Source organism: Eumetopias jubatus, unplaced genomic scaffold (assembly GCF_037043125.1).
Source record: "Eumetopias jubatus isolate StellerSeaLion01/CBP00866 unplaced genomic scaffold, mEumJub1_p1.0 scaffold_7, whole genome shotgun sequence".
Classification (NCBI taxonomy): domain Eukaryota; kingdom Metazoa; phylum Chordata; class Mammalia; order Carnivora; family Otariidae; genus Eumetopias; species Eumetopias jubatus.
In genome coordinates this window covers 142,274,148-142,299,224 of record NW_028274813.1, presented here as the reverse complement: position 1 = coordinate 142,299,224, position 25,077 = coordinate 142,274,148, and the positions used below count along the sequence as shown (strand labels likewise).

Below are 25,077 nucleotides of genomic sequence, written 5' to 3'. Positions count from 1 at the left end.
TTCTGTCTTGTTGTTGGTGTATAGGAATGCCACTGATTTCTGTGCATTGATTTTATATCCTGCTACTTTACTGAATTCCTATATGAGTTCTAGCAGTTTTGGGGTGGAATCTTTTGGGTTTTCCACATACAGTATCATATCATCTGCAAAGAGTGAGAGTTTGACTTCCTCTTTGCCGATTTGGATGCCTTTGATTTCTTTTTGTTGTCTGATTGCTGTTGCTAGGACTTGTAATACTATGTGGAATAGCAGTGGTGATAGTGGACATCCCTGCCGCGATCCTGACCTTAGGGGGAAAGCTCTCAGCTTTTCCCCATTGAGAATGATATTCGATGTAGGTTTTTCATAGATGGCTTTTGTGATATTAAGGCATGTACCCTCTATCCCTGTACTCTGAAGTGTTTTGATCAAGAAAGGATGCTGTACTTGTCAAATTCTTTTCTGCATCTATTGAGAGGATCGTATGATTCTTGTTCTTTCTTTTGTTAATGTATTTAATGTATTTAACACGTTGATGGATTTGCGGATGTTGAACCAACCTTGCAGCCCAGGGATAAACCCCACTTGGTCATGGTGAATAATCCTTTTAATATACGGTTGGATCCTATTGGCTAGTATTTTGGTGAGAATTTTTGCATCCATGTTCATCAAGGATATTTGTCTGTAATTCTCCTTTTTGATGGGGTCTTTGTCTGGTTTTGGGAGCAAGGTAATGGTGGCCTCATAAAATGAGTTTGGAAGTTTTCCTTCCATTTCTATTTTTGGAACAGTTTCAGGAGAATAGGTATTAATTCTTCTTGAAATGTTTGGTAAGATTCCCCTGGGAAGCCATCTGGCCCTGGGCTTTTGTTTGTTGGGAGATTTTTGATGACTGCTTCAATTTCCTTAGTGGTTATAGGTCTGTTCAGGTTTTCTATTTCTTCCTGGTTCAATTTTGGTAGTTGATACATCTCTAGGAATGCATCCATTTCTTCCAGGTTATCTAATTTGCTGGCATAGATTTGCTCATAATATGTTCTTATAATTGTTTGTATTTCTTTGGTGTTGGTTGTGATCTCTCCTCTTTCATTCATGATTTTGTTGATTTGGGTCATTTCTCTTTTCTTTTTGATAAGTCTGGCCTGGGGTTTATCAATCTTGTTAAATCTTTCAGAGAACCAGCTCCTACTTTTGTTGATCTGTTCTACTGTTCTTTTGGTTTCTAATTCATTGCTTTCTGCTCTGATCTTTATGATTTCTCTTCTCCTGCTGGGTTTAGGCTTTATTTGCTGTTTTTTTCTCTAGCTCCTTTAGGTGTAGGTTTTAGGTTGTGTATTTGAGACTTCTTGTTTCTTGAGAAAGGCTTGTATTGCTATATACTTTCCTTTTAGGACTGCCTTTGCTGTATCCCAAAGATTTTGAACACTTGTAATTTCATTTTCATTGGTTTCCATGAATTTATTTGATTCTTCTTTAATTTCCTGTTTGACCCATTCATTCTTTAGTAGGATGCTCTTTAGCCTCCATGTATTTGAGATTTTTCTGACTTTCATCTTGTGATTGAGTTCTAGTTTCAAAGCATTGTGGTCTGAAAATATGCAGGGAATAATCCCAATCTTTTGGTACCGGTTGAGACCTGATTTGTGACCTAGGATGTGATCAATTCTGGAGAATGTTCCATGGGCACTAGAGAAGAATGTGTATTCCGTTGCTTTGGGAAGGAATGTTCTGAATATGTCTGTGAAGTCCATTTGGTCCAGTGTGTCATTTAAAGTCTTTATTTCCTTTTTGATTTTTGCTTAGATGATCTGTCCATTTCAGTGAGGGGGGTGTTAAAGTCCCCCACTATTAATGTATTGTTGTCAATGTGTTTCTTTGCTTTTGTTATTAATTGCCTTATATAATTGGCTGCTCTCATGTTAGGGACATAGATATTTATAATTGTTAGATCTTCTTTTTGGATAGACCCTTTAAGTAGGATATAGTGTCCTTCCTCATCTCTTATTACAGTCTTTGTTTTAAAATCTAATTTGTCTGATATAAGGATTGCCACCCCAGCTTTCTTTTGGTGTCCATGGTTTTCCACCCCCTCACTTTCAATGTGGGGGTATCTTTGGGTCTAAAATGAGTCTCTTGCATACAACATATTGATGGGCCTTGTTTTTTAATCCAGTCTGATAGCCTGTGTCTTTTGATTGGGGCATTTAGCCCATTTACATTCAGGATAACTATTGAAAGATATGAATTTAGTGACATTGTATTGCCTGTAAGGTGACTGTTACTGTATATTGTCTGCTTTCCTATCTGATCTATGCTGCTTTTAGGCTCTCATTTTGCTTAGATGACCCCTTTCAATATTTCTTGGAGGACTGGTTTCGTGTTTGCAAATTCCTTTAGTTTTTGTTTGTCCTGGAAGCTTTTTATCTCTCCTTCTATTTTTAATGACAGCCTAGCTGGATATAGTATTCTTGGCTGCCTATCTTTCTTGTTATTGCTCTGAAGATATCATGCCAGTCCTTTCTGGCCTGCCAGGTCTCTGTGGATAGGTCTGTTGCCAATCTAATGTTTCTACCATTGTAGGTTACATATCTCTTCTCCCAAGCCCGTTTCAAGATTTTCTTTTTGTCTGTGAGACTTGTAAGTTTTACTATTAGATGTTGCGGTGTTGACCTATTTTTACTGATTTTGAGAGGAGTTCTCTGTGCCTCCTGGGTTTTGATGCCTGTTTACTTCCCCTCATTAGGGAAGTTCTCTGCTACTATTTGCTCCAATATACCTTCTGCCCCTCTCTCTCTTTCTTCTTCTTCTGGGATCCCAATTATTCTAATGTTGTTTCATCTTATTGCTTATCTCTCGAATTCTGCCCTCATGATCCTGTAGTTGTTTATCTCTCTTTTTCTCAGCCTCTTTATTTTCCATCATTTGGTCTTCTATATCACTGATTCTCTCTTCTGCCTCATTTATCCTAGCAGTTAGTGCCTCCATTTTTTATTGCACCTCATGAATAGCCTTTTTGATTTCGACTTGGTTAGATTTTAGTTCTTTTTTTTCCCCAGAAAGGGTTTCTCTAATAACTTCCACGCTTTTTTCAAGCCCAGGTAGTATCTTTAAAGTCATGATTCTGAACTCTAGGTCGACATCATACTAATATCCGTATTTAGTAGGTCCTTGGCAGACGGTACTACCTCTTGTTCTTTTTGCTGAGGTAATTTTTTTTGTCTTGTCATTTTTTCCAGAGGAGAATAGATGAATGAGAGAACAAAATGCTAACAGGTTAACAACGTCCCCAGCAAATATACTCTATACAATTCAGAAAAGACCTGAAACCAGGGGAAAAGAAAGGGAAAGAAAAAAAACAGAGAGAAAAAGAAAAAAATAAAAATATACAAAAACAGAACAAAACAATAAAAACAGAATATGATCAAATATGATCAGGCTAGTGCATAGATCAGTGCCACACACTAGATTTTGGGTGTATTTTGGTCTATTAGAAGAACGTGCCTCCTAAAATTTTAAAGGAAGAAAGACATATATGTACAAAATAAGTGTTGATACAATGAAGGGATGGAAGATGACTGTAAAGATGAAAATTATAAAAGATTTTATAAAAGGAATTGTTATGTTTTTTGAAAATAGAAAGAAGAAGTTTTAAAAAAAAAAAGAAAAGAGAGAGTATGTGATCAGGCAGAAGACTAGAACAAAGACATACACTAATGATTTAGGTTATATTTTGATCTGTTAGAAGAAACTGTATCTCAGAATTTTAAAGAGAGAACAACTTATATATATATGCCAAAAATAAGGGTAACTACTATAAAGGGATAAAATATGACTCTAAAAATGAAAAATAAAAATGTTTTTTTTAAAAAAGGGATTGATAAGATGTTGGTTGAAAAAGGGAAAAAGAAAAATTCAAAAAAAAAGTTAAAAAATTAACTTTGAAAAACTAATGAATCATGGTAAGAAAGCCATGAATTCTATGTGCAGTATTCCCCTAGCGCTGGAGTTCTCCCATTCTCCTTGATCGGTAAACTTGGTCTTGGCTTGCTGGCTGTTCGTGCTAATCTTCTGGGGGAGGGGCCTGTTGCCGTGGTTCCCAAATGTCTTTGCCAGAGGTGGAATTGACCCACCCTTGTCTGTTGGGGTAAGCAATCTGCTCGGGTTTGCTCTCGGGAGCTTTTGTTCCCTGCAATCTCTCGGTACAGCTTTGGAGGACCAGAGTGAAAATGGTGGCCTCCCAATCTCTGCCCGGAGTAGCTGAGAACTTGTTGCCCTGCTCCTCGCTGCGCCCCCAGAGACAAGCAGTCACTCCCGTCTCCCTGGTTTCCGGCCGCACCGCGTGCTTACCCGGCCTGTGACCAAGTGTTTCTGTCTCTGGCTCCCGACCCCGTGTGGAGTCTCCAAACCCAGCAGATCCCTGTGGTGCGCTCCTCCCAGGGGAGGAAGGGGAGTCTCCCCAGCTCTGCCGCTTGTTGGGTCCCTGTTGTAGGAGTAGTGGCCTGACTGGGCCGCGGATCACAGTTTATGGCAACCCCGAGCTGAGAGCCCGCTCCTCGGCTCCGTCTCTGCAGCCGGCTTCCCCATTCCAATACCTGGGAGCTCTGCCGCACTCAGGCACCACTGGTCTTTCTGTGACCCCGAGGGTCCTGAGACCACACTGTCCCGCAAGGGTTCCACCCCCCGTTTAGCCACTGGAGTGACGTCCCTCAGCGGAGCCGACTCCTGAAAGTTCTGATTTTGTGCTCCGCGACTCTATCACTTGCCAGAATTGGCCGGCAGAGGCCCCCTCCCCTGCCGTCTGTCCTCCCGAATATCGCCTCAGATTCACATCTCCGCATGTCCTACCTTCCAGTAATTGGTCGCTTCTCTGTTCAGAGAGTTGTTGCTACTCTCTTCTTCGATCTCCTGTTGAGTTTTTAGGTGTTCAGAATGGTTTGTTCCCTATTCAGCTGAATTCCTGAGACCACTCCGCCATCTCGCCCCGCCCCCCTGTCTGGTGTTTTTCTCATGACTAGAATAGAGTTATGAGTTTAGGGGAAAAGCTCCATAGACCTAAAGTGCCATTTTCAACATTTTATCACATCATATTAAAGGTACATTAAATCAACATGACTTATCACTGTTGATTTTATGTTCGTCAGCTTTCTCCAATTATTTTTACCACTTTCCATTATTGTACTCTTTGGAAGGAAGTGACTATGCACAGTTTACATTCAGAGTGTGGAGTTCTGTTTCCCCTCCTTGAGGACAGAGTATCTACATAAATTATTTAGAATCCAAAGAGCTTCTTATTTTAGTTAATGTGTTTTTTGGTTCTAAAATTTCTATTGGTTCTTCTTTATATATTGTTTTTTTCCTGAGACTTTCTATCCATTTCTAGAATGTCCACTCTTAATAGATAGAGCATTTTCATAATAGCTGTTTGAGTCTTTCTCAAATAATTCTGCTATCTATGTCATCTTCTCTTTGGCTTCTGTTGACTGTCTTTTTTCACATGCATTGAGAATTTCCTGCTTCTTTGTATGCTGATAAATTCTGGGTTGTATTGTGGGCATTTTGAATGACACTGGTTATTTTAAAATCTGTGGAGAATGTGGATATATTTTAGGCAGGTAATCAGCCCTCTTAGATTCAGGCTGCAAGCTCTGAACAGCCTCTAGATGGTGGTTTCTATGTCAATTTTGTGTACCCTTTGCCAAGCTGTTAGAATCTGTCTCAAATTTTTGCCACCCCTTAATAAAAGTCGGGAACTTGGGTGGCAGTCTGTCCCAAGTTTAATTCTCAGATGTCTTTGTTATGCCATTTAGGATTATGTCTATGTGTGCATGGCTTGTTTGTAGTTCAGGAATTAATAAACCATGCTATGGGGTCAGCTGGCCAAGCTCTTCCCTCTTCACAATTTTTTCCAGTACTTTCTGGTTCTCTGGGACTCCCCTTTCTAGTCCTCTGGCCAGAAAGCTGGGGTTTGAGTTCCTTTGCTTTACTTTGTACATCTGCACCGACACCTCCATCCAAGGCCAAGTGGTGGTAGGACAGAGAGAAAAAGGCAGAAGTTACCTTGCCACCACAGGACCACAGTCTGCGGCAGCAGATGGTCCTGCTGCCACCATAGCAAAATTGCCTGGAGCTGGGTTCAAGAGAATAAAGAAAAAGATAAATAAAAATGGGATTTCCTCTATTTTCTCTGAGCATTGGGAGTTCTCTTTTCCACTCCTCCAACTAGAACGGGAGGGCTTCTCCTGGAGCTGTCTCTGTCCCTGCCTTGGCACACACTTCCAGATTCTATGATGCTTGGGTACAGAGCAGGCCCTACCAGAGGGAAAATGGAAAACTCACCCACCTGTCCAGTGTACTTAGAATGCTGGTCTTCTTCCCCAGTGCAACAGCTGGGGACTTTATTTTCAAAGTCCTCAAACAGTTGCCCTGTGAATTCTCTTTGGCTGCCATAGCTGCACTCAGCTGGGGAGCCAGGGTGGATGTCCTCACTGCATTTTACCTTAGCAGTTCTTGGTGCTAGCACGAGGGAACTCATGGTATCTGTAGAATGAGATCTCATATCCTTTTCCAGCCCTGCCTCAGTTACTACCACTCCCAACCACCCCTGGAAGCAAATCTCTCCCTCTTCATATCCTGTAACACTTTTGCACATCCTAGTCTGTGACTTACTGTGATTGTGTGTATGTTCAGCCCCTGCCATTTGTTCAAGGGCCAGTAACTGTGTCTTCTCATTCTTCCTTTTTCTTGTCTCACTTTTCTAAATACAGAAGGTCCTCAATAAGCACTTATGGGACACAACTGGTGCATTGCAGGAAATTGGTTGCTTACCCAGTGGGCTCACTGTCTACAGAGGGCCAAGAACTGCTTGCCTTCCCTGGAGTGTGTTTATTCCTAGAAATAGTCATCTCTCTTATGTCCCCTGACCCCTCGGCTTCCCCAATAAGTTTTCCTGTTCTTTCTGGAATTCAGGTACAGTTTTGGAAGGACATTGCCAATAAAAGCCTCAATAATTACACTTTTTAAAAAAATTTCCCCAGTCAACTGGAGCGCTTAGGGAAACACTGATAATTATACTTCTTTAGAGGATAATCATCATAAAGACTTTTAAAAGGCTTTGTACCTCACAAGCAAGCAAGAATGGCTGAGTAAAGTCCCCAGAGAAGCATGGAGAAGTGCATGTAAGACTCCCTCAGCCTAACCACCTAGCAGTTTAGCCACAGTACAGTCAGGCCTTACAAAGTGAAGATGTGCTCGTCTAATCTCCACACAGTGTAATGGGCAATGAAGTGGAGTCTTATCAAAACGCTAGACAAGCTCATCCTCTTCAATGTGGAGAGTCGCCATCCTCAACTAACTTCTCTTCTGGGCAGAGCCTGCAGCCTGGTGCCCTTGAGATTATCAGACTGTCAGTGTTGAGGAAGGTAACCTAATCTGTGGTTCAGCTGAGTGAACTGTGCTTCCTCTCATGTCCGTTTCAGGAGGCCTGTGCGGCCCTGCTAGACCAGTGCCTACACTACGTGCAGTCCAGGAGCCCCTGCAGTGCCCCCGAGAAGACCGCAGGCAACGTGAGCGTGGGGTTCTCCCCTCTCTGTCCGCCCTCCACGTCCACCACCTCTGGCCCCAGCCCGAGCCTTGTGATCGATGGGAGAAGTCTGGCCTACGCCCTTGAGAAAAACCTAGAGGACAAATTTCTCTTTCTCGCTAAGCAGTGCCGGTCAGTCCTTTGCTGTCGCTCGACACCTCTGCAGAAGAGTATGGTGGTGAAACTGGTCAGAAGCAAGCTCAAGGCCATGACTCTGGCCATAGGCAAGTATCCAGGCCAGCCAGGAGGGGCCCTACGTAAATGAGTAGCCCCCATCTTGTGCAGCTGCTTCCTCTGGATGCATCCAGGACTTTCCACCTCTTCTATGCTATATTGTAAGATGGGAAAACACTTCCTTCCTCTATTTCTGTTTATAAAATCACACCCGATGCAAGAAAATAAGCAGCCTTTTCAAAATATAAAACATGGACTTGAAAACCATAAAATAATGTACAACAGTTATATCTATCTATCTATCTATCTATCTATCTATATATAGCTGTATATAATTATACAATGGCAATTTAGGAAGACAGAACTTATTCTGTTTCTTGGGAGACAGGGGACTAGAGATCTGCTGTCCCAGGCAGCCTCTGCCATAGCAGAGCCTGGCATGCTAAGCATTATCTCAGAACACCTTAAAAAGAAGGCCCTTTGCAGGTGCTTCTGGTAACCATGAGCCAACTGGAGTGCAAGACTCCATAATACCTCAAGAACCCAGAGACGTGATGGTGATCAGAATCCCCATTGCCTCTTAGCCTTTGAACTTTACTGATTATTCCAAGACAAGCATGTAATTAAATGAATCCATCATAAGCATGTGAGTAGTTGCTAAATCTTACAGCATTTCCTTAAGGACTGTGCATCTAATGGTGGTTTTTCCTTGCAGACTTTTGGCTTGGAGAGCCTTCTAAGGTCCTCTCCAGTGCTACCCAGTCCTCACCTACCTCCTCCCAAAGGCATCATCCCCACCCACTCTGGTTGGGGGTCCAATCTCCTGCCAGGTTCAGGGACTCAGCAGCACCATCTGCTGGTGAGGGCTGGTAAAGACTGCAGGTAGCCCAGGGAAAGGGGCGATCCCTTTGACCCCCGGATACCAAAAAGTTTGGTCTCCCCGAATATAGAATCCATACCTAGATGAGATTTGGTTCTGAAATAAAGGATCCTCACCAATAATAATTACAGTATTTTCTGCAAAGGGTCTGTGACAGTCTCACCTTGTTGATGTGGGAATTGCTACCCTCTCACATGGCACACTTCATTAGGACAAAGTTGAGGCTGGTAGAGCCTGGGTCTGAGGTGGGACGGCCTTAGTGTGGTTGTCATGGAGACAGCCCTGTACATCTTGAGGGCTGTGGTAACCACTAAGGGGAGTGAGATGAGCATAGATGTGAACACATGTTTAGCTCTGACTCCCTGGTCTGGGCTATGGGAAGGCCCCAGGGGTGAGCCCCTCCCAGGGGAGGCTGTCTCAGTCCCACCTTTGCCCTCAGGTGTCTGGAGTGTTCCTCAGAGCTCCCTTGGCAAGTGTTGTAGGTCACTGCTGAGGAGTGTACTGGCTGGGGGCAGGCTCCTCTGAGCTCCTCTGTGGTGGCATGAGGACGATGCCCCTGCTAAGGCTGATGTAACACATGAATGAACCACATTTTCACAGCCTGGTCAGTGCCTGGGTCAGCCATGGAATCACTGGTGTATGGTATTAATCAAAAAAAAAAAAAATGGAGGTAAAGTCTTAGTTGGTTAGAAAGAAAAGAAAAAACAAAATAGAATCTCAAAAGGGAAAGGGAAAGTAATGACCCATCAGAACTTTAGCTCATTTCTTTGACCATGAGTGAAAGCACTGATGGCTAGGTGTCCCAGGGGTCCAGGAGTTAATAACGTAGAGAACACACCATATCTCACTTTGATTGGGACATTCTGGGAAAAGCTGCAGAGATTGTTAATGACTTCACAGAATTTCAATTTCACAAATACTGACTGATCACTCATGTTGGGCCCAGTGCAAAAAAAGAACAGAAAAATCATAGGACAGAGACATCCTATAGCCATTTTACGAATCACTCTGACTTGTATATCTGCACTTTTTGCCTATTTGAAACTTGGGAGTACTCTGTGATTTGGGCCCTTCTGCTGTCCTATTCCTGAGTGACAATGAATTTAAGTTTCTGCTTGTTTTTCCCTGAAGGTGATGAGATCTCTGACCTATGTCTTATGTTCTTAACCATTTTCTATCAGCAGCTTGACTGAATAAATAGAAGTTTTTCTTTATCACATCTTTAGAGGGCCCAAAGGTAAGCACACTAGCTAATAAGCTAGCTGGTAATCAGTGTACAAAAAGGACTCTAGAGTTTGCTGGGCAGAATTTAACCTCCTTTGTTCAGTTTAGAAAGCTGCTCGTGTGAGCGTGAATTAGAATAGCCTTTACTGATATGGTCTACATGTGATAAAGGCTAGAGCTCAGTAAGTAATAACAATGATGATGATAGAATCTTTATTGTGCCAGACACCCTGTTAAGGGCTCTCTTTATAGGTATATGAGCCAATAATGTAGAGTGAATACTAAACAAAGTGGTAACCTTGCTAGCCGGCTTTCTGAAACATCTCTTGATGTGACTGGCAGTTCCAAACCTCACACCATGTTTATTCTGACTGCTTAACTCAGTTTTCCCAGGGCAGACTCTATGCTGCCTCTTCCTCACTCATCCCCATGACCCTTTCACAGGACTCAGCTCAGTAGGGACCCCATGAAGATCCGTCAAGCCGTTTGATTCTGTGCATCTCAACTCAAACAATTCTGTTTCTAGGAGATGGAGCCAATGATGTCAGCATGATCCAGGTGGCAGATGTGGGTGTGGGAATCTCAGGCCAGGAGGGCATGCAGGTAAAGACCCATCAGGGCTATCCTATGTGACCAAGTGGCCCACTGTCGTACCTTGCCATAGGCTTTGTCCAACAAAGCTAAAGGGTTGACCTTCAATGCAACGTGATCCTTACCTTTTACTAAGCAGTAGTAGAAGATAAAGTAGAGGTGGCTAGTTCTTCATGTTTATGAAGCAGTAAATAGCTTTGCCTAGATCTATAAGTATATTTTTGTGAAATAAGTGGAACAGAGTGAGGCAAGGTGAGTCATCACCTTCTCTCTGGCTATTTATGGCTCATCCTTGGAAGAAGTCATGTTTTACTGTTCCATTTGAAAAAAAATGACTCTGCTGTAAGACTGTTGGAATCTGGTATCACTATAAAAAATGGAATGTAGCCATCTTGACTCACATGAAAATTTATCTCTGCCTTTTTCATTTGTCACTATGTTGGTTCTTAGCATGTGATTCAGATGCTGAACAACTGAGTTAATTAAAACTAACTTTCTTCTGGATATAGTATCACAACAATTTCCAACATTTGATTAACTTTGAATCATGACATTTTTTAACTTGGTGGAGACCTTAGAGAACAACGTATCCAGTTTCCTTCTCCTAAAAATCCAGATGTTGGTCAACCATTTTGTCATTGATTGAGTTATTCATTAATGCAATCAGTAATTATCCAGTGAACACTTGTATGTGCCAGACACTTGTATGTGTCATTAATTTTCTTACCTGACATTAAAATAAAAGTAAGATGGAAAGTCCCAAGCTAGAAACATGGTAGTTCCTCTTGGACCATCCTCAGCATGTACCTTACTCTCCTCCTGCCCTCAGCTGACCCGTGTCACTGTGTTATGTTACTTCTGTGGTTTTAATTCTTCCATGAAATGGAAAATACAGCCTAAGGTTGGACTCATCCCTGCCTTTTTTTAAAAGATTTTATGTATTTATTTGACAGAGAAAGAAGAGAGCCCAAGTAGGCAGAGAGGCAGGCAGAGGGCGCAGGCTCCCTGCTGAGCAGAGAGACCGATGCAGGGCTCCATCCCAGGACCCTGGGATCATGACCTGAGCCGAAGGCAGACACTTGACCAACTGAGTCACCCAGGTGCCCCTAATCCCTGCCTTTTAATGCCGTGTACATGGGGAGTAAATGGATGAACAAAACTGTTGGTTCATTCTAATGTTTTCATCATCATCTCCACTGTACCTGTTTCCTATAGTGAAAAGCTGACCAGGGCAGTGCCTGTAAATAGCATATCCAGAGAAATGCACCAAGTAAATACATTTTGTATGAAAGACTCTCAGGTTTGTGGATGGGGAGGGGACTGAACTACCACTACTGCTCACATCCTCAAGCCAGGGGCCAGTGCAGATATATACTTCAAGCCATGTGAGAAATGATGGCAACAGCCAAATGATAGGGAACATACTGAGATGAAGCTTTGAGTGAGCATGACTTCCAGGTAGGATGTAGTTGGATGCTTCTGCATTTATTTAAAGCTACACTTCTAATTGAGGATACATTATGTAAGATGATGGTAAGGCCTGATACCTTTTCTCACTGTTCCAAGTGCTCAGGTTCCCAGGGAATATTTCCCCTGCTTGCATTTTAGTCAGTCCAGTAAGCAAAGGTGAGTCCTTTGGAAGATGGACTTTGTGGGATACTGTGTTAACATGGATACTAGGGATCTGAGCAGAGCCATCAGGAATGAGTGAGGGTGTTTGGAGCTCCCCAGCTTAGCCAAGGTGTGAAGCTTATCTCAGTTTGACCAAGGAGATCCTGCATCTCTGAGAATCTTGGTCTTCATGGGGTCATCTGGTCCATTGTGTTTATTGAGCACCTGATGGGGCCAACCACTGCGTGGGAACTCAGGGTGTACACGGTGATCACATCTACTATCCTGGCTCTCATGGAATGTCCAGGAAAGTTGGGAAGATAGATACATATTTTAAATGTACACACATAGTCACAATTGTAATAAATGCTATCAAAGAGAAACACTGGTTTTGGTGTTGAGTATTTCACAGGAAGATCTAACGTAGCTGGGAGCATTTTGGAAGGCCACCTTGACAGAGGGACAAAGAGTGGATTCGGGGCCTAAATTTGGAGGTGGGAAGGAGTGGCAGAAGGCTGGAAAGGAGTACACAAAGTGTCAGTGTTGACAGGAAGAGGTATAGAAACAGTATTTGCTTTGAAATCCTTAACTTTTGGTTTAGAAAGCAGACATTTGAAGGTTTCACACTTTTCTGTCATGTATAATGACATTATTCTATTTCACCTAAGGGACCACATCAAGTGTGATCTGACTCTTCAAGGAGTTATTTGACTAGAGGGAGATCAGTTGAGTTTTAAAAGCTGACTTACATTTTTTTGTAGAACAATCCTCCAAAAATAAGCAGAAATCTCTTTCCCTCACATTTTCTGACTTTTTTTCCAAATAGAGAAATTCATTATATGGTGGGTTCTAAGTTATTCTGGGTACAAAAGGTATCATTTTGATGGCATTTGTCTGGCCCACTTTGTTTAATTGTGTAGAGCATGATACTCAGTGAAGTGAGGGGACAATTTGACCCCCCGTCATCTTTCCTTTCCATGGAGGAAACCTGCTGTCCCCACTCCCTTCTGAGTGGAATGGACACCTGTTGCCTTTTTGCAGCTTCCTGGATTTGGGTTATGTGAAGGCCAGCAGAGCCATGGGCTTGCTCTTGCTTATCATCTGTGGCTGCTGAGGAGAAGAACCCAAAACACACCACTCAAGATGGCCAACTGCCTGTCTCTGATTCATACAAAAGGGAAGCTTTGGTTCATCTTTGGGTTGAGATCCCAAAATGAATAAAACATCAGAGGGTGGAGAATAGTAGGGAAACTGTACATCTCTGGGTTTTTGTTTTTGTTTTTTGCTTGTTAAAGAAATAATGGGAAGACAATGGGGCACCTGGGTGGCTCAGTCGGTTAAGCCTCTGCCTTTGCTCAGGTCATGATCCCAGGGTCCTGGGATGGAGCCCTGTGTCAGGCTCCCTGCTCAGTGGGGAGCCTGCTTCTCCCTCTTCTCCCCTCTTGTTATCTCTGTCTCTCTTTCTCAAATAAATAAATAAAATCTTTTTAAAAATGGGAAAACAAAAGCTTTTAAAAATCAATTACATATTTTCAAAATCTTAAATGAGTTCTATAAAATGATATCCCTGAACTAGAATGCTTGTTGAGATTGATTGATTTTTTTTTTTTTTAATTGAAGGAGATAATAAGGGAAACAGGGATAAAGTAAGCCCTGGCCAGTCACACGCACACTGTGTATGAAACATGCCTTGTATTTGGGGGAGATAAGACACACCTTGGATGGAGTAAGATGTCACCAATAACAGGGACTTCTTTCCCTTTCAAGGCAGTGATGGCCAGTGACTTTGCAGTGCCAAGATTCCGATACCTTGAGAGACTCTTAATTGTTCACGGACATTGGTGCTATTCCCGACTTGCCAACATGGTGCTGTACTTCTTCTACAAGAATACAGTAGGTATTTGACACTTCTCGTTTCTAGAGTTTTTGAAGCAAAAAGCCTGGGCTGAGATTTATTGGACCATCCCCTGAATGTAGCCATCTGGCCATTCCAGGGCTTCCTGTGGGTTCCGTCCTCCTTGGCCTTTGTGAACTTATCCCAGGCCTGCCCCCCTATAGGCTCAGAAGTCTAGCTCACAGGCACATAAAGGTAACTGCACCTCTAAGGGAGAAAGCTATAGAAACAGATCAAACAAGAATGTCCACTTAGTGCTTTATAATAAGAAGTGGGGGAATCATGAATTACAGTGGTCTGTACAAGGTCACACAGCTAGTGAGTGAGTAGTCAGTGCTGCGTGTAACCCCAGCTCATCGGACTCCCAACACTTAATCATTCTGTTAATGTGTTTCCTGGGAGCAGACTGCTGAGGTTATCCATAGACAGGAATCCTCTAGAGCAGACAGGCCAATCCAGGAATAAGCAGGAGTGCAGTGCCAGTGCTGGAATCAGAATGGGAACAGTCATGTTGTGATCCCAATACTGAATGGCCTCTGAGGAAACATACCCACACTGGGCCAGGTGTGTGAGTTCCCGGGTCAGGACGCAGGTGTAGGGCCTGAGGAACAGAGCCACCAGCAGGGCCTGGCCACACTTTCTCCAGTGCTGGCAGGGCAGGTGTGCCCCATTCTGGCCAGCTCATTCTATAATTGACCCTCCAGTTAGGTCACTCCCAGACCTGGCTGGCTGATTACAGTTCTGTCTCTCCAGAGACTCTCATCCAGGGCCCTGCTCCTTTTCATTTGATCCTAATGTTTAACTCTTAGTTCCTTTATTACTAAGTCCTTGGCAGACAGGGGTCCGCCTCCATAGCCCTCCAGCATGAATGCCATGGCCATTTTAGAATGCTGCTCTACTCATAGACATTCTGCTAGGAAGTTACTGAGTTGCTACGTATTGCTCTTGTCTCTATAAAAGCTTGTGGCTGAATGTACAATAAATAAACTCTTGGGGTAAGTGATCTTTCAGGGTAGTCCCACAAATCTGCCACATTGGATGCCACAATTCCAGTGTCAAGATCATCCTATACTCTTCTAAAAAAGAACAAAATACAATAAATTAAAAGATATATATTTTTTTTTTCTAATTACATTAAAAAATTCCCATGCTAACTCGAAACTGCCATCAGTGTACTTCTTGTTCATGTTCTTGTTTGTTCTGGAGATTTAGACCTATCTACTTTTTCCAACCGTCTTGCCCCCCTTATCTTAACCCATTTTTCAAAATGTTTTCTAGTAAATGAATATGGATACTCAGGACCCATCATGGCATGTCCAGTTTGATCAGTTGCGTCCTGGAAATTAATTCTGATTAGGTTGTGCCTGGGATTCCGTCCAAGGAAATCTGTGCCATGCTGCCCTTGGCCTTGGCCAGTTACTCCCTGCTGTCTCCCATCCACGTGGCATTGCATCCCCAGAGCTGAGGCCGCCAAGCATATACTTGCAAATCTAGAGGTTCCCAGTTCCCAAAGAGGTGAATGGGTGCTTGAGTATAGATGAGTGGGGCTGGGCAGGTGGAGCCCCAGCTCTGTTTCTGTCATGAATTTCTGTACTATCTTGAGCAAGTTATTTGCTTTCTAGGGATTTTGTTTCCTTTATTTGAAAACAAAACATGAGAGTTGAGCTCTGCTCTCCATAATTCCTTATGAAAATTTCTCAGGAGGGAATTCAGCATTTCAGTTGCAAATGAGTGCCAGAGTGGCCACCTGAATGGGCACAGCCTCCTGCCTGTCATGATGAATCTGTCCTCATGGAGGGGACAGAAAGGAGAAGGGGATATTTGTCTTTATTCCATATAAGATGCAGGGCCTCTGTTAACAAGCACTTAACCTAGTTGAGAAGTGCAAGGATAATTACCCTGCCTCCCAAACTGAGAAATTCATTAGTTTTAGGAGTATGTTGGTCTTCCTTTCCAATAAAGAACAGAGAAGAAAAGTTTCCATAGCAACAGTAGTTTGGGAAGAAGGCTTTTTGGTACTACGAGAAAAAAATGTCAATTATCTAAGTACTTTTCCTCCTCTTTCTCTTGACTCCAGTTGTTCACTGATGACTCATTAGGCTGAGCCCGTGGGGGTGGGTGAGAGAAAGCCGTGGGAGTGAGAAGGGAAGAAAGTCAATGAAAAACCCAAGTTTGTCAGTTTTCAGTGTGGACGAGAAAAGTTGCACTAAGTCATAGTTTGAAACAAGACTTGGAGGATATGTGTCATTGTTTCCTGATCTTCAGACCAAGCCATTTTCAGGTCCAGAAACTAAAGCTCAGAGAAGGTAACTCAAGGTCTGAAAGATAGATAGTGGCAGCTCCAGAACGAAAACCTAGGCCATTACCTGTGGTTCCCTGCAGAGAATGTTCTTCCACCTGGGGGTCTCTGCCCTCCAGGCCAAGACCCACAAATGGTTTGAACAGATTGGCTTTAGTACTCATACAATGACTGTAGTGAAGTCATTTAACATCTTGGACCTGAGTTTCCTTTTCTCTGAATGGAGTAAGCACACTGGCCCTCAGCGAAAATAGCTGTACTGCTAACTGAAACAATAAATCATAAGTACCTATAGTGTACAAGGAGACCTCGTGAGTACTTTAAATGCATAAGTTCATTAATCCTCACAACAACCCATAGCTAACTAAGTATCGTTGGGTACCCATAGCTAAGTACCATTTCATAGACAAGGACACTGAGGCAGAAAGGGCTTAAATGATCTATGCTAAATTATACAGCTGATAGTGTAAATGATTTGCCATTGCTAAATTGCCATGCCCCCATGTAAATGCACTCAAGCCACTGATGTTCAGTGATCAAGTAATACGGGGAAGAGATCCACCCAACTCCTCCTACTGAGGAGGGGCTTGAAGAGGCTGTTCAAGCTCCCTGACCCTCACTTCCCTGTTCAGCAAAGCGGGGGTAGTAGCTATAAGAACCAGTGACCATACGTATCCCTCACCTGCCAGCAGAGTGCCCGGTGGATATCTGGGCTTGCTCGAGGCAGCAATGTTGATATCATCATCAAATTTGTTGCTGTGCATGCTTGTGTCCTTCCTGCCATGGGAGTCAGGAATTGCCCACTGTTCCTCATCAGAAAGAGTACGTGACTAAGGAGAGGCAAGATCTGGGAGGTAGAACAGGTAGGTTTGGTTTAGGATCACAGAGGACAGCTACTAGGGAAGATGTGTGAGCAACCCTAGACCCTGCTGGACCTTTCTGGGGAATTTCTGTACTCAACTGGACCTCATCTCCTCAGCTGGCTGTGGGAACAAGATACAAAGAGTTTGTCCTGTGAAGATAAGGGACTGTCAGGAAGGGCTTAGCCAGCACTTTCATAGGTGCTCAATAAATGCTGTTCCACCCATTCTGCCGTTTCTTGAAGGCTGGCACCAGCATCATCTCTCCATGGGCTGGCCTTGGGAATTCTCATCTCCTATTGCCAGTCCTTTATGCTCAGGGAGATGAGGCGGGAGGGAGAGGACACAAGACTAGGGCTGTCTTTGAAGGAAATTCCTGCCTGTAAATTCAATCTTTATAGTCAAATTCTACAAAACCCTTAGATCCCTTGGATGTGAATCTGCAGGGACAGCTAAGAATTGCTTGTCCCCATTCTTCCTTTCTTGATTTCAGATGTTCGTGGGCCTCCTGTTTTGGTTCCAGTTTTACTGTGGCTTCTCTGCATCTGCCATGATTGACCAGTGGTATCTGATCTTCTTTAATCTGCTCTTCTCGTCACTTCCCCAGCTCGTGACTGGGGTGCTGGACAAAGACGTGCCAGCTGGTGTGCTATTGACTGAACCACAGCTCTACAAGAGTGGCCAGAACATGGAGGTGAGGCTCCCCTCCGGCCCCCACCTCTTATGTCTTGGCCCTCCCACGCTCTACATTCACCTTACAGAAAGTGCAAGTCTCCACGCCTCCCTTTAAGTGGACACCCTCGGAGAAATTGTTAAAATTTTGGAAAATGACCCGTAGGAGGTAAAAAATATATTCTGTCTCCTTGATTGTATTAAGGTTACTGGAGTGATGGTATGTGCATCTGTCCAAACCCATCCAGATGTGTACATTAGATTTATGCAGTCTTTGTGTACCAATTTACCTCACTAAAAAAAAAGAGGGAGATTAATAGAAAAAGTATAATGGCATGAAAAGTCTCTACACCAACAGTCTCCAGGAGCCTATTTTTAGCATTTTAGCATTTTTAAAAAATGCTCCCTCATAGGATTTAAGAAGTGGTTTTATGTGTCTGCTGTTGACCTAGAACTAGAGTAGCCGGTCTTGTGAACAAATGCTCTGAATGATTGACTCAGCTGCAGATGGTGCCTCTGCAGACGATCGTGTGGTGTTTGTACCCCAGCCGTCTGGGACCTGAATTCGCCAAAGTCCTGACTTAGCAAGTTGCCCTGGGGTGCTTATCTTGTACATTGATGGCCCTGTAGCTACTGGAAGACAATGTTGGAAGAAATGCTTACTTCCTTATAATTTCTGTGCTTGTTTCTGTATCTCAGGAGTATCGGCCACGCACGTTCTGGATAAACATGGCTGATGCTGCCTTCCAGAGCCTGGTTTGCTTTTTCATTCCTTACCTGGTAAGTTGGCACCTGGCACAGTCTTTCTCACCAGCTTCATCCAGCGACCCACAGACACAAGACACTACTGTCTTTCAGGCCTGCTACGACTCAGACACAGATGTGTTTACCTGGGGAACCCCCATCACCGCCATTGCGCTGTTCACCTTCCTTCTGCACCTGGGTATTGAAACCAAGACCTGGGTAAGAGCTGTGGGCATGATCCCAGGGGTGCTGATGCTGCGGGCCCCGCACTTCCAGGCAGGTTCCGTGACATCTAGAAGATCTCTGGGCAGACAGGTCCCTACAAAGCCAGCCTCACTGTGGAGAAGAGAAACCAATACGTGGGCCCACCACATGTATTGGAACCCCTGGTGTGGGAACTGCCGCACCCTGACTGGTGTCTTCACCTGGGCAGCTTTTAGCTCCTTCCTTCCCGCTCTGCTCTCCTCCTCCACCTCACACCCCGCTTTCCCTCTCTCTCTCCTTCCTAGGCCTGACTTCCATCAATCACCCTGACTGTGCCCAGGCTGGTCCACAGATGCCAAAGGCTTCGTCAAGCCCCCCAGCTGCCCATGCCACAGACCCATGTTTTCACTAGGCCCTTAGAATAGCTACCCACTGACGGATGACCAGTGCATTTCTCTTGAAATAAATGCCCCATTTTTCTCTTTCCCCCTTAGACCTGGCTCAACTGGATAGCTTGCGGCTTCAGTATCCTTCTGTTTTTCACTGTGGCTTTGATTTACAATGCTTCTTGTGCGACGTGTTATCCTCCGTCCAACCCTTATTGGACTATGCAGACGTTATTGGGCAACCCCGTGTTTTACTTGACTTGTCTCTTAGCACCTGTCGCTGCACTGCTTCCCAGGTGGGTATCAGGGACAGTGTCCCTCAGGTCCTAAACGAGCTCTGAGAGCATTCTCAGGCTTGTGTTTTTCACAGAAGACTCAAAGGCACCACCCACAGATGACTGTCTTTTATATGCTTTCCAGATTGTTTTTCAAAGCCGTGCAGGGGAGTCTTTTCCCCAGCCAACTTCAGCTGGGGCGCCAGCTGGCCAAGAGGTCCCCCAAGAAACTCATTGCTCCCAAAGAGACCTTTGCTCAGGGACACCTCCCAGGAGAACCCAGAACTGAGTCATCAGAACAGAAGAGCATCAGTACCTCTGGACACCTCTCCCAGGACTGCACCTCACAGGCATCTTGGCATGTACAGCGACCAGCCTGCTCCCCAGAGGCTAGTGGGGAGCCCAGTGTGGTGGACATGAATGTGACTTTAAGGGAAAACATTCTGCTGGGGGGACTGAGCAGTCAGGACCCGGGGTCCTCCGTGCCAAGGGAGGCTATCCTAGAAGGGTGTCCGGGGGACTCCAAGATGAAACACACCAGCACCAGCAGGGCAGCCCCCCTGTCGTCCATTTTCAGCCTGCCCAACTTCAGCTCCCTCAACTGGATTTCCTCCCTCTCGCTGGTCAGTGGGCTGGGAAGTGTCTTACAGTTCTCTCGAAGTAGTTTACAGATGGACAAGCAGGACGGTGAGTTCTTGCCCAGCCCACCCCAGCCAGACCAGGATCTGTGTGTCTTAAGCGGGCAGGGCACTGACTACTTCTAGGAGCATCTTCCAGGGACTGCAGTGGATGGAAGTAGCAGTGAAAACCTTGAAATGGCCTCTTCTTTTTTATAACTTAGATGTTAATATTATTTATGTTTATTATTTGCACAGAAGAGTTCTAGTGAGATGTATTTTATGTTTCCAAGGCTAACACGGGAAATGAAAGGTACCAAAAAAGAAAGTTTATTTTTTAAAAGTTCTAAGTAGAATATATTGAAAAGAGAAATAAGAGCTTTAACGTATATGAAAGTTTAAAGAAGAGTAACACTTGAAAAGTGTGTTTAGATTTATTTTTTCATCTCATTTTATAAGAAAATGCAATATGATTGATTTTCTTCAACATGCATGACCTTGGCTTTCCCCTCCTGCTAATGTGTGTATGAGCTAAGTGAATCCCATGTGGGCGTGGACAGCAGTGAGGGGAGATGACAGGGCAAGCATGCAACTTCTCTGTCCGTGTCCCCTGTTCCCCCACCCTGCCTCCGCCAGCCTGGGAGAGCTTGGCTCTGCTTCACCCAGAAAAGGGAAAGAGAGAATGCATGCATGGAGTTCATCCCAGTCTTGAAATCTAGGCAGGCATTCTGTAAAGATCACCTTGTAGGTATTACTGCCCCTATGTGGGTCTTGCCTGTCAAAATCATAACAAGCAATAAACAACCTTCACTTTGCAAAGAGAATGTGTCCTGTTGCCACCGTTGTGTGAAGTTATTAATATGTGACCTAACAGCATGTTCTGAGTACCACAGGGCACTTCCTCATAGCAAGTCCTTTTAAACACCATGAAGGATACAGCTGGGTACCATGCAAGCTGCACACTGTAACGCTATGACACCAGGTTACATCACGGCTCCATACACCAGGCTACTAGCCCCACAAGACCCTTCCTGCCAAGAGGCTAGGCTTTTTAAGCATGTATCTTTAGACATTTGTCTTATGAGTCATTATTTCTGTCCATCTAAGCAGAGGGAAAGGATGGGAAAAAATTTGAAATATCGAAGGCAATTAATCATACAGCATTTCCTCTGCCAAGACCTTTCTTTGCACTTAAAAAAAATTTTTTTTTATTTAAACTCAACTTAGTTAACATATAGTGTATTATTAGTTTCAGGGGTAGAATTTAGTGATTCATCAGTTGCATATAACACCCAGTGCTCATTACACCAAGTGCCTTCCTTAATGCCCATCCCCCAACTATCCCATCCCACCACCCACCTCCCCTCCAGAAACCCTCAGTTTGTTTCCTATAGTTAAGAGTCTCTTATGGTTTGCTTCCCTCTGTTTTGATCATATTTTTCCTTCCCTTCCCCTATGTTCATCTGTTTTGTTTCTTAAATTCCACATATGAGTGAAATCATATGGTATTTGTCTTTCTTTGACCAACTTATTTCGCTTAGCGTAATACCCTCTAGTTCCATCCACATTGTTGTAAATGGCAAGATTTCTCTTTGATGGCTGAGTAATATTCCATTGTATATATACACATCTGTATCCATTCATCTGTCAATGGACATCTGGGCTCTTTCCATATTTTGGATATTTTAGACACTGGGGTACATGCACCTCTTCGAATCACTATTTTTGAACGTTTTGGGTAAATACCCAGTAGTGCAATTGCTGGGTCCTAGGGTAGTTCTATTTTTAACTTTTTAAGGAACCTCCATACTGTTTTCCAGAGTGGCTGCACCAGTTTGCATTCCCACCAACACTATAAGAGGGTTCCCCTTTCTCCACATCCTCATCAACATCTGAGTTGTTACTATTAGCCATTCTGACTGGTGTGAGGTGGTATCTCATTGTGGTTTTGATTTGTATTTCCCTGATGATAAGTGATGTTGAGCATTTTTTCTTGTCTGTTAGCCATTTGTATGTCTTCATTGGAGAAATGTCTGTTCATGTCTTCTGTCCATTGACTGGATTTTTTTTGTTTTTGGGTGTTGAGGTTGATAAATTCTTTATAGATTTTGGGCGCTTTATCTGATATGTCATTTGTGAATATCTTCTCCCATTCCGTAGGTTAACTTTTGGGGGTTTTTTTGACTGTTTCCTTTGCTGTATAAAAGCCTTTTATCCTGATGAAGTCCCAATAGTTCATTTATGCTTTTGTTTCCCTTGCCTTTGGAGATGTGTCTAGCAAGAAGTTGCTGTGGCCAAGGCCAGAGAAGTTGCTGTCTGTGTTTTCCTCTAGGATTCTGATGGATTCCTGTCTCACATTTAGGTCCTTCATCCCTTTTGAGTTTATTTTTGTGAATGGTGTAAAAAAGTGGTCCAGTTTCATTCTTCTGAATATGGCTGTCCAATTTTTACACCATTTGTTGAAGAGACTGTCTTTTTTCTATTGGCTGTTCTTCCCTGCTCTGTCAAAGTTTAATTGACCATAGAGTTGAGAGTCCATTTCTAGGGTCTCTATTCTGTTCCATTAATCTGTGTCTGTTTTCATGCCAGTACCATACTGTCTTGATGATTAAAGCTTTGTAATACAGCTTGAAGTCCAGAATTGTGATACCTCCAGCTTTGGTTTTCTTTTTCAACATTACCTTGCCTATTCGGGATCTTTTGTGGTTCCATGCAAATTTTAGGATTGTTTGTTCTAGCTCTCTGAAAAATGCTGGTGGTATTTTGATAGAGATTGCATTAAATGTGTATATTCCTTTGCGTAGCATGGATATTTTAACAGTACTTGTTCTTCCAACCCATAGGCAGGGGGGCATGGAATGTTTTGCCATTTCTTTGTGTCCTCTTCAATTTCCTTCATAAGTGTTCTATAGTTTTCAGAGTACAGATTCTTTACCTCTTTGGTTAGGTTTATTCCTAGGATATATATATATATATTCCTATGGTTTTTGATCCAATTGTAAATGGAATTGATTCCTTCATTTCTCTTTCTGATGCTTCATTGTTAGTGTATAGAAATGCAACTGATTTCTGTGCATTGATTTTATATCCTGAAACTTTGCTGAATTCTTGTATCAAATCTAGCAAATTTTTGATGGAGTCTTTTGGCTTTTCTACATAGCATATCATCATGTCATCTGCAAAGAGTGAAAGTTTGACTTCTTTTTTTGCCAATTTTATTTCTTTTTGTTGTCTGAATGCTGAGGCTAGGTCTTCCAGTACTATGTTGAATAACAATGGTGAGAATAGACATCCCTGTCTTATTCCTTACTGTAGCAAAAAAACTCTGTTTTTCCCCATTGAGGATGATATTAGCTGTGTGTCTTTTGTACATGGCTTTTATGATGTTGATACAGCTTTTATGATGTTGAGATATGTTCCATCTATCCCTACATGGTGGAAGGTTTTTATCAAGAAAGGATGCTGTATTCTGTCAAATGCTTTTTCTGCATCTATTGAGAGGATCATATGGTTGTTGTCCTTTCTTTTATTAATGTGGTGTATCACATTGATTGATTTGTGGATGTTGAACCACCCCCACAGCCCAGGAATAAATCCCACTTTGTCCTGGTGAATAATCTTTTTAATGTACTGTTGCATCCTGTCAGCTAGTATCTTGGTGAGAATTTTTGCATCCATGTTCATCAGGGATATTGGTCTGTAATTCTTTTTAGTGGGGTCTTTGTGTCTGTCTTGAGGATCAAGGTGATATTGGAAATTTTCCTTCCATTTCTGTTCGGAACATTTTCAGAAGAATGGGTATTAATTCTTCATTAAACGTTTGGTAGAATTCCCCTGGAAAACCATCCAGCCCTGGACTTTTGTTTTTTGGGAGATTTTTGATTACTGATTCAATTTCTTTGCTGGTTATGGGTCTGTTCAAACTTTCAATTTCTTCTTGTTACAGTTTTGGTAGTTCATATGTTTCTAAGAATTTACCTATTTCGAGATTGCCTAATTTGTTGGCATATAATTTTCATAATATTTTCTACAATTGTTTGCATTTCTGTGGTGTTTGTTGTGATCTCTCCTCTTTCATTCATGATTTTATTTCTTTGGTCCTTTCTCTTTTCTTTTTGATAAGTCTGATTAGGGGTTTATAAATCTTATTAATTCTTCCAAAGAACCAGCTCTTCGTTTTATTGATCTGTTCTACTGCTTGTTTTATTTTTAATTTCTGTATTATTGATTTCTGCTCTAATCTTTATTATTTTTTCTTCTCCTGCTGGACTTAGGCTTTATTTGCTGTTCTTTTTCCAGCTCCTTTAGGTGTAAGTTTAGGTGGTATATATGAGACTTTTCTTGCTTCTTGGGGTAGGCCTGTATTGCAGTATACTTCCCTCTTAAGACTGCCTTTGCTGCATCCCAAAGGATTTAGACTGTCATGTTATCATTTTAATTTGCTTCCATGTATTTTTTTTAATTCTTCTTTAATTTCCTGGTTTAACCATTCATTCTTCAGTAGGATGTTCTTTAACCTCCATGTATTTGTGATCTTTCCAAATTTTTTCTTGTGGTGAACTTCAAGTTTCATAGCAGTGTGGTTAGAAAAGATGCATGGTATGAGCTCAATCTTTTTGTACTTCCTGAGGACTGATTTGTGACCCAGTATGTGATTTATTCTGGAGAATGTTCCATGTGCACTTGAAAAGAATGTGTATTCTGCCGCTTTAGGATGCAATGTTCTAAATATATCCGTTAAGTCCATCTGGTCCAGTGTGTCATTCAAAGCCACTGTTTCCTTGTTGATTTTAGATATCTGTCCACTGCTGTGAGTGGGGTGTTAAAGTCCCTTACTATTATTGCATTATTATCAATGAGTTTCCTTATGTTTGTTATTAACTGATGTATATATTTGGGTGCTCCCAAGTTAGGGGCATAAGTATTTACAATTGTTGGGCGCCGGGGTGGCTCAGTTGATTAAGTGACTGCCTTTGGCTCAGGTCATGATCCTGGAGTCCCGGGATCAAGTCCCACATCAGGCTCCCTGCTCAGCAGGGAGTCTGCTTCTCCCTCTGACCCTCCCCCTTCTCATGTGCTCTCCCTTTC

The 25,077-nt window shown here is 42.9% G+C and overlaps 1 protein-coding gene across 2 annotated transcripts in view; it reads left to right on the top strand.

Annotated features, from left to right (window-relative positions):
* ATP10A (ATPase phospholipid transporting 10A (putative)) overlaps window positions 1-20,813 on the top strand; it is a 203,779-nt gene extending 182,966 nt beyond the window's left edge. The window contains exons 14-22 of one of the 2 annotated variants that reach the window (XM_088024973.1): window positions 7,455-7,541; window positions 7,686-7,782; window positions 10,363-10,439; window positions 13,806-13,931; window positions 17,585-17,785; window positions 18,463-18,543; window positions 18,622-18,726; window positions 19,206-19,393; window positions 19,518-20,813. In XM_088024973.1, coding sequence (XP_087881099.1) covers window positions 7,455-7,541; window positions 7,686-7,782; window positions 10,363-10,439; window positions 13,806-13,931; window positions 17,585-17,785; window positions 18,463-18,543; window positions 18,622-18,726; window positions 19,206-19,393; window positions 19,518-20,136 — 1,581 coding nt within the window. In that variant the 3' untranslated portion in view covers window positions 20,137-20,813. Of the gene's footprint in view, window positions 1-7,454; window positions 7,783-10,362; window positions 10,440-13,805; window positions 13,932-17,584; window positions 17,786-18,462; window positions 18,544-18,621; window positions 18,727-19,205; window positions 19,394-19,517 lie in introns of both variants that reach the window. The other variant, XM_028087269.2, reaches the window with a different exon arrangement.
* The last annotated feature ends 4,264 nt before the right edge of the window (window positions 20,814-25,077 follow it).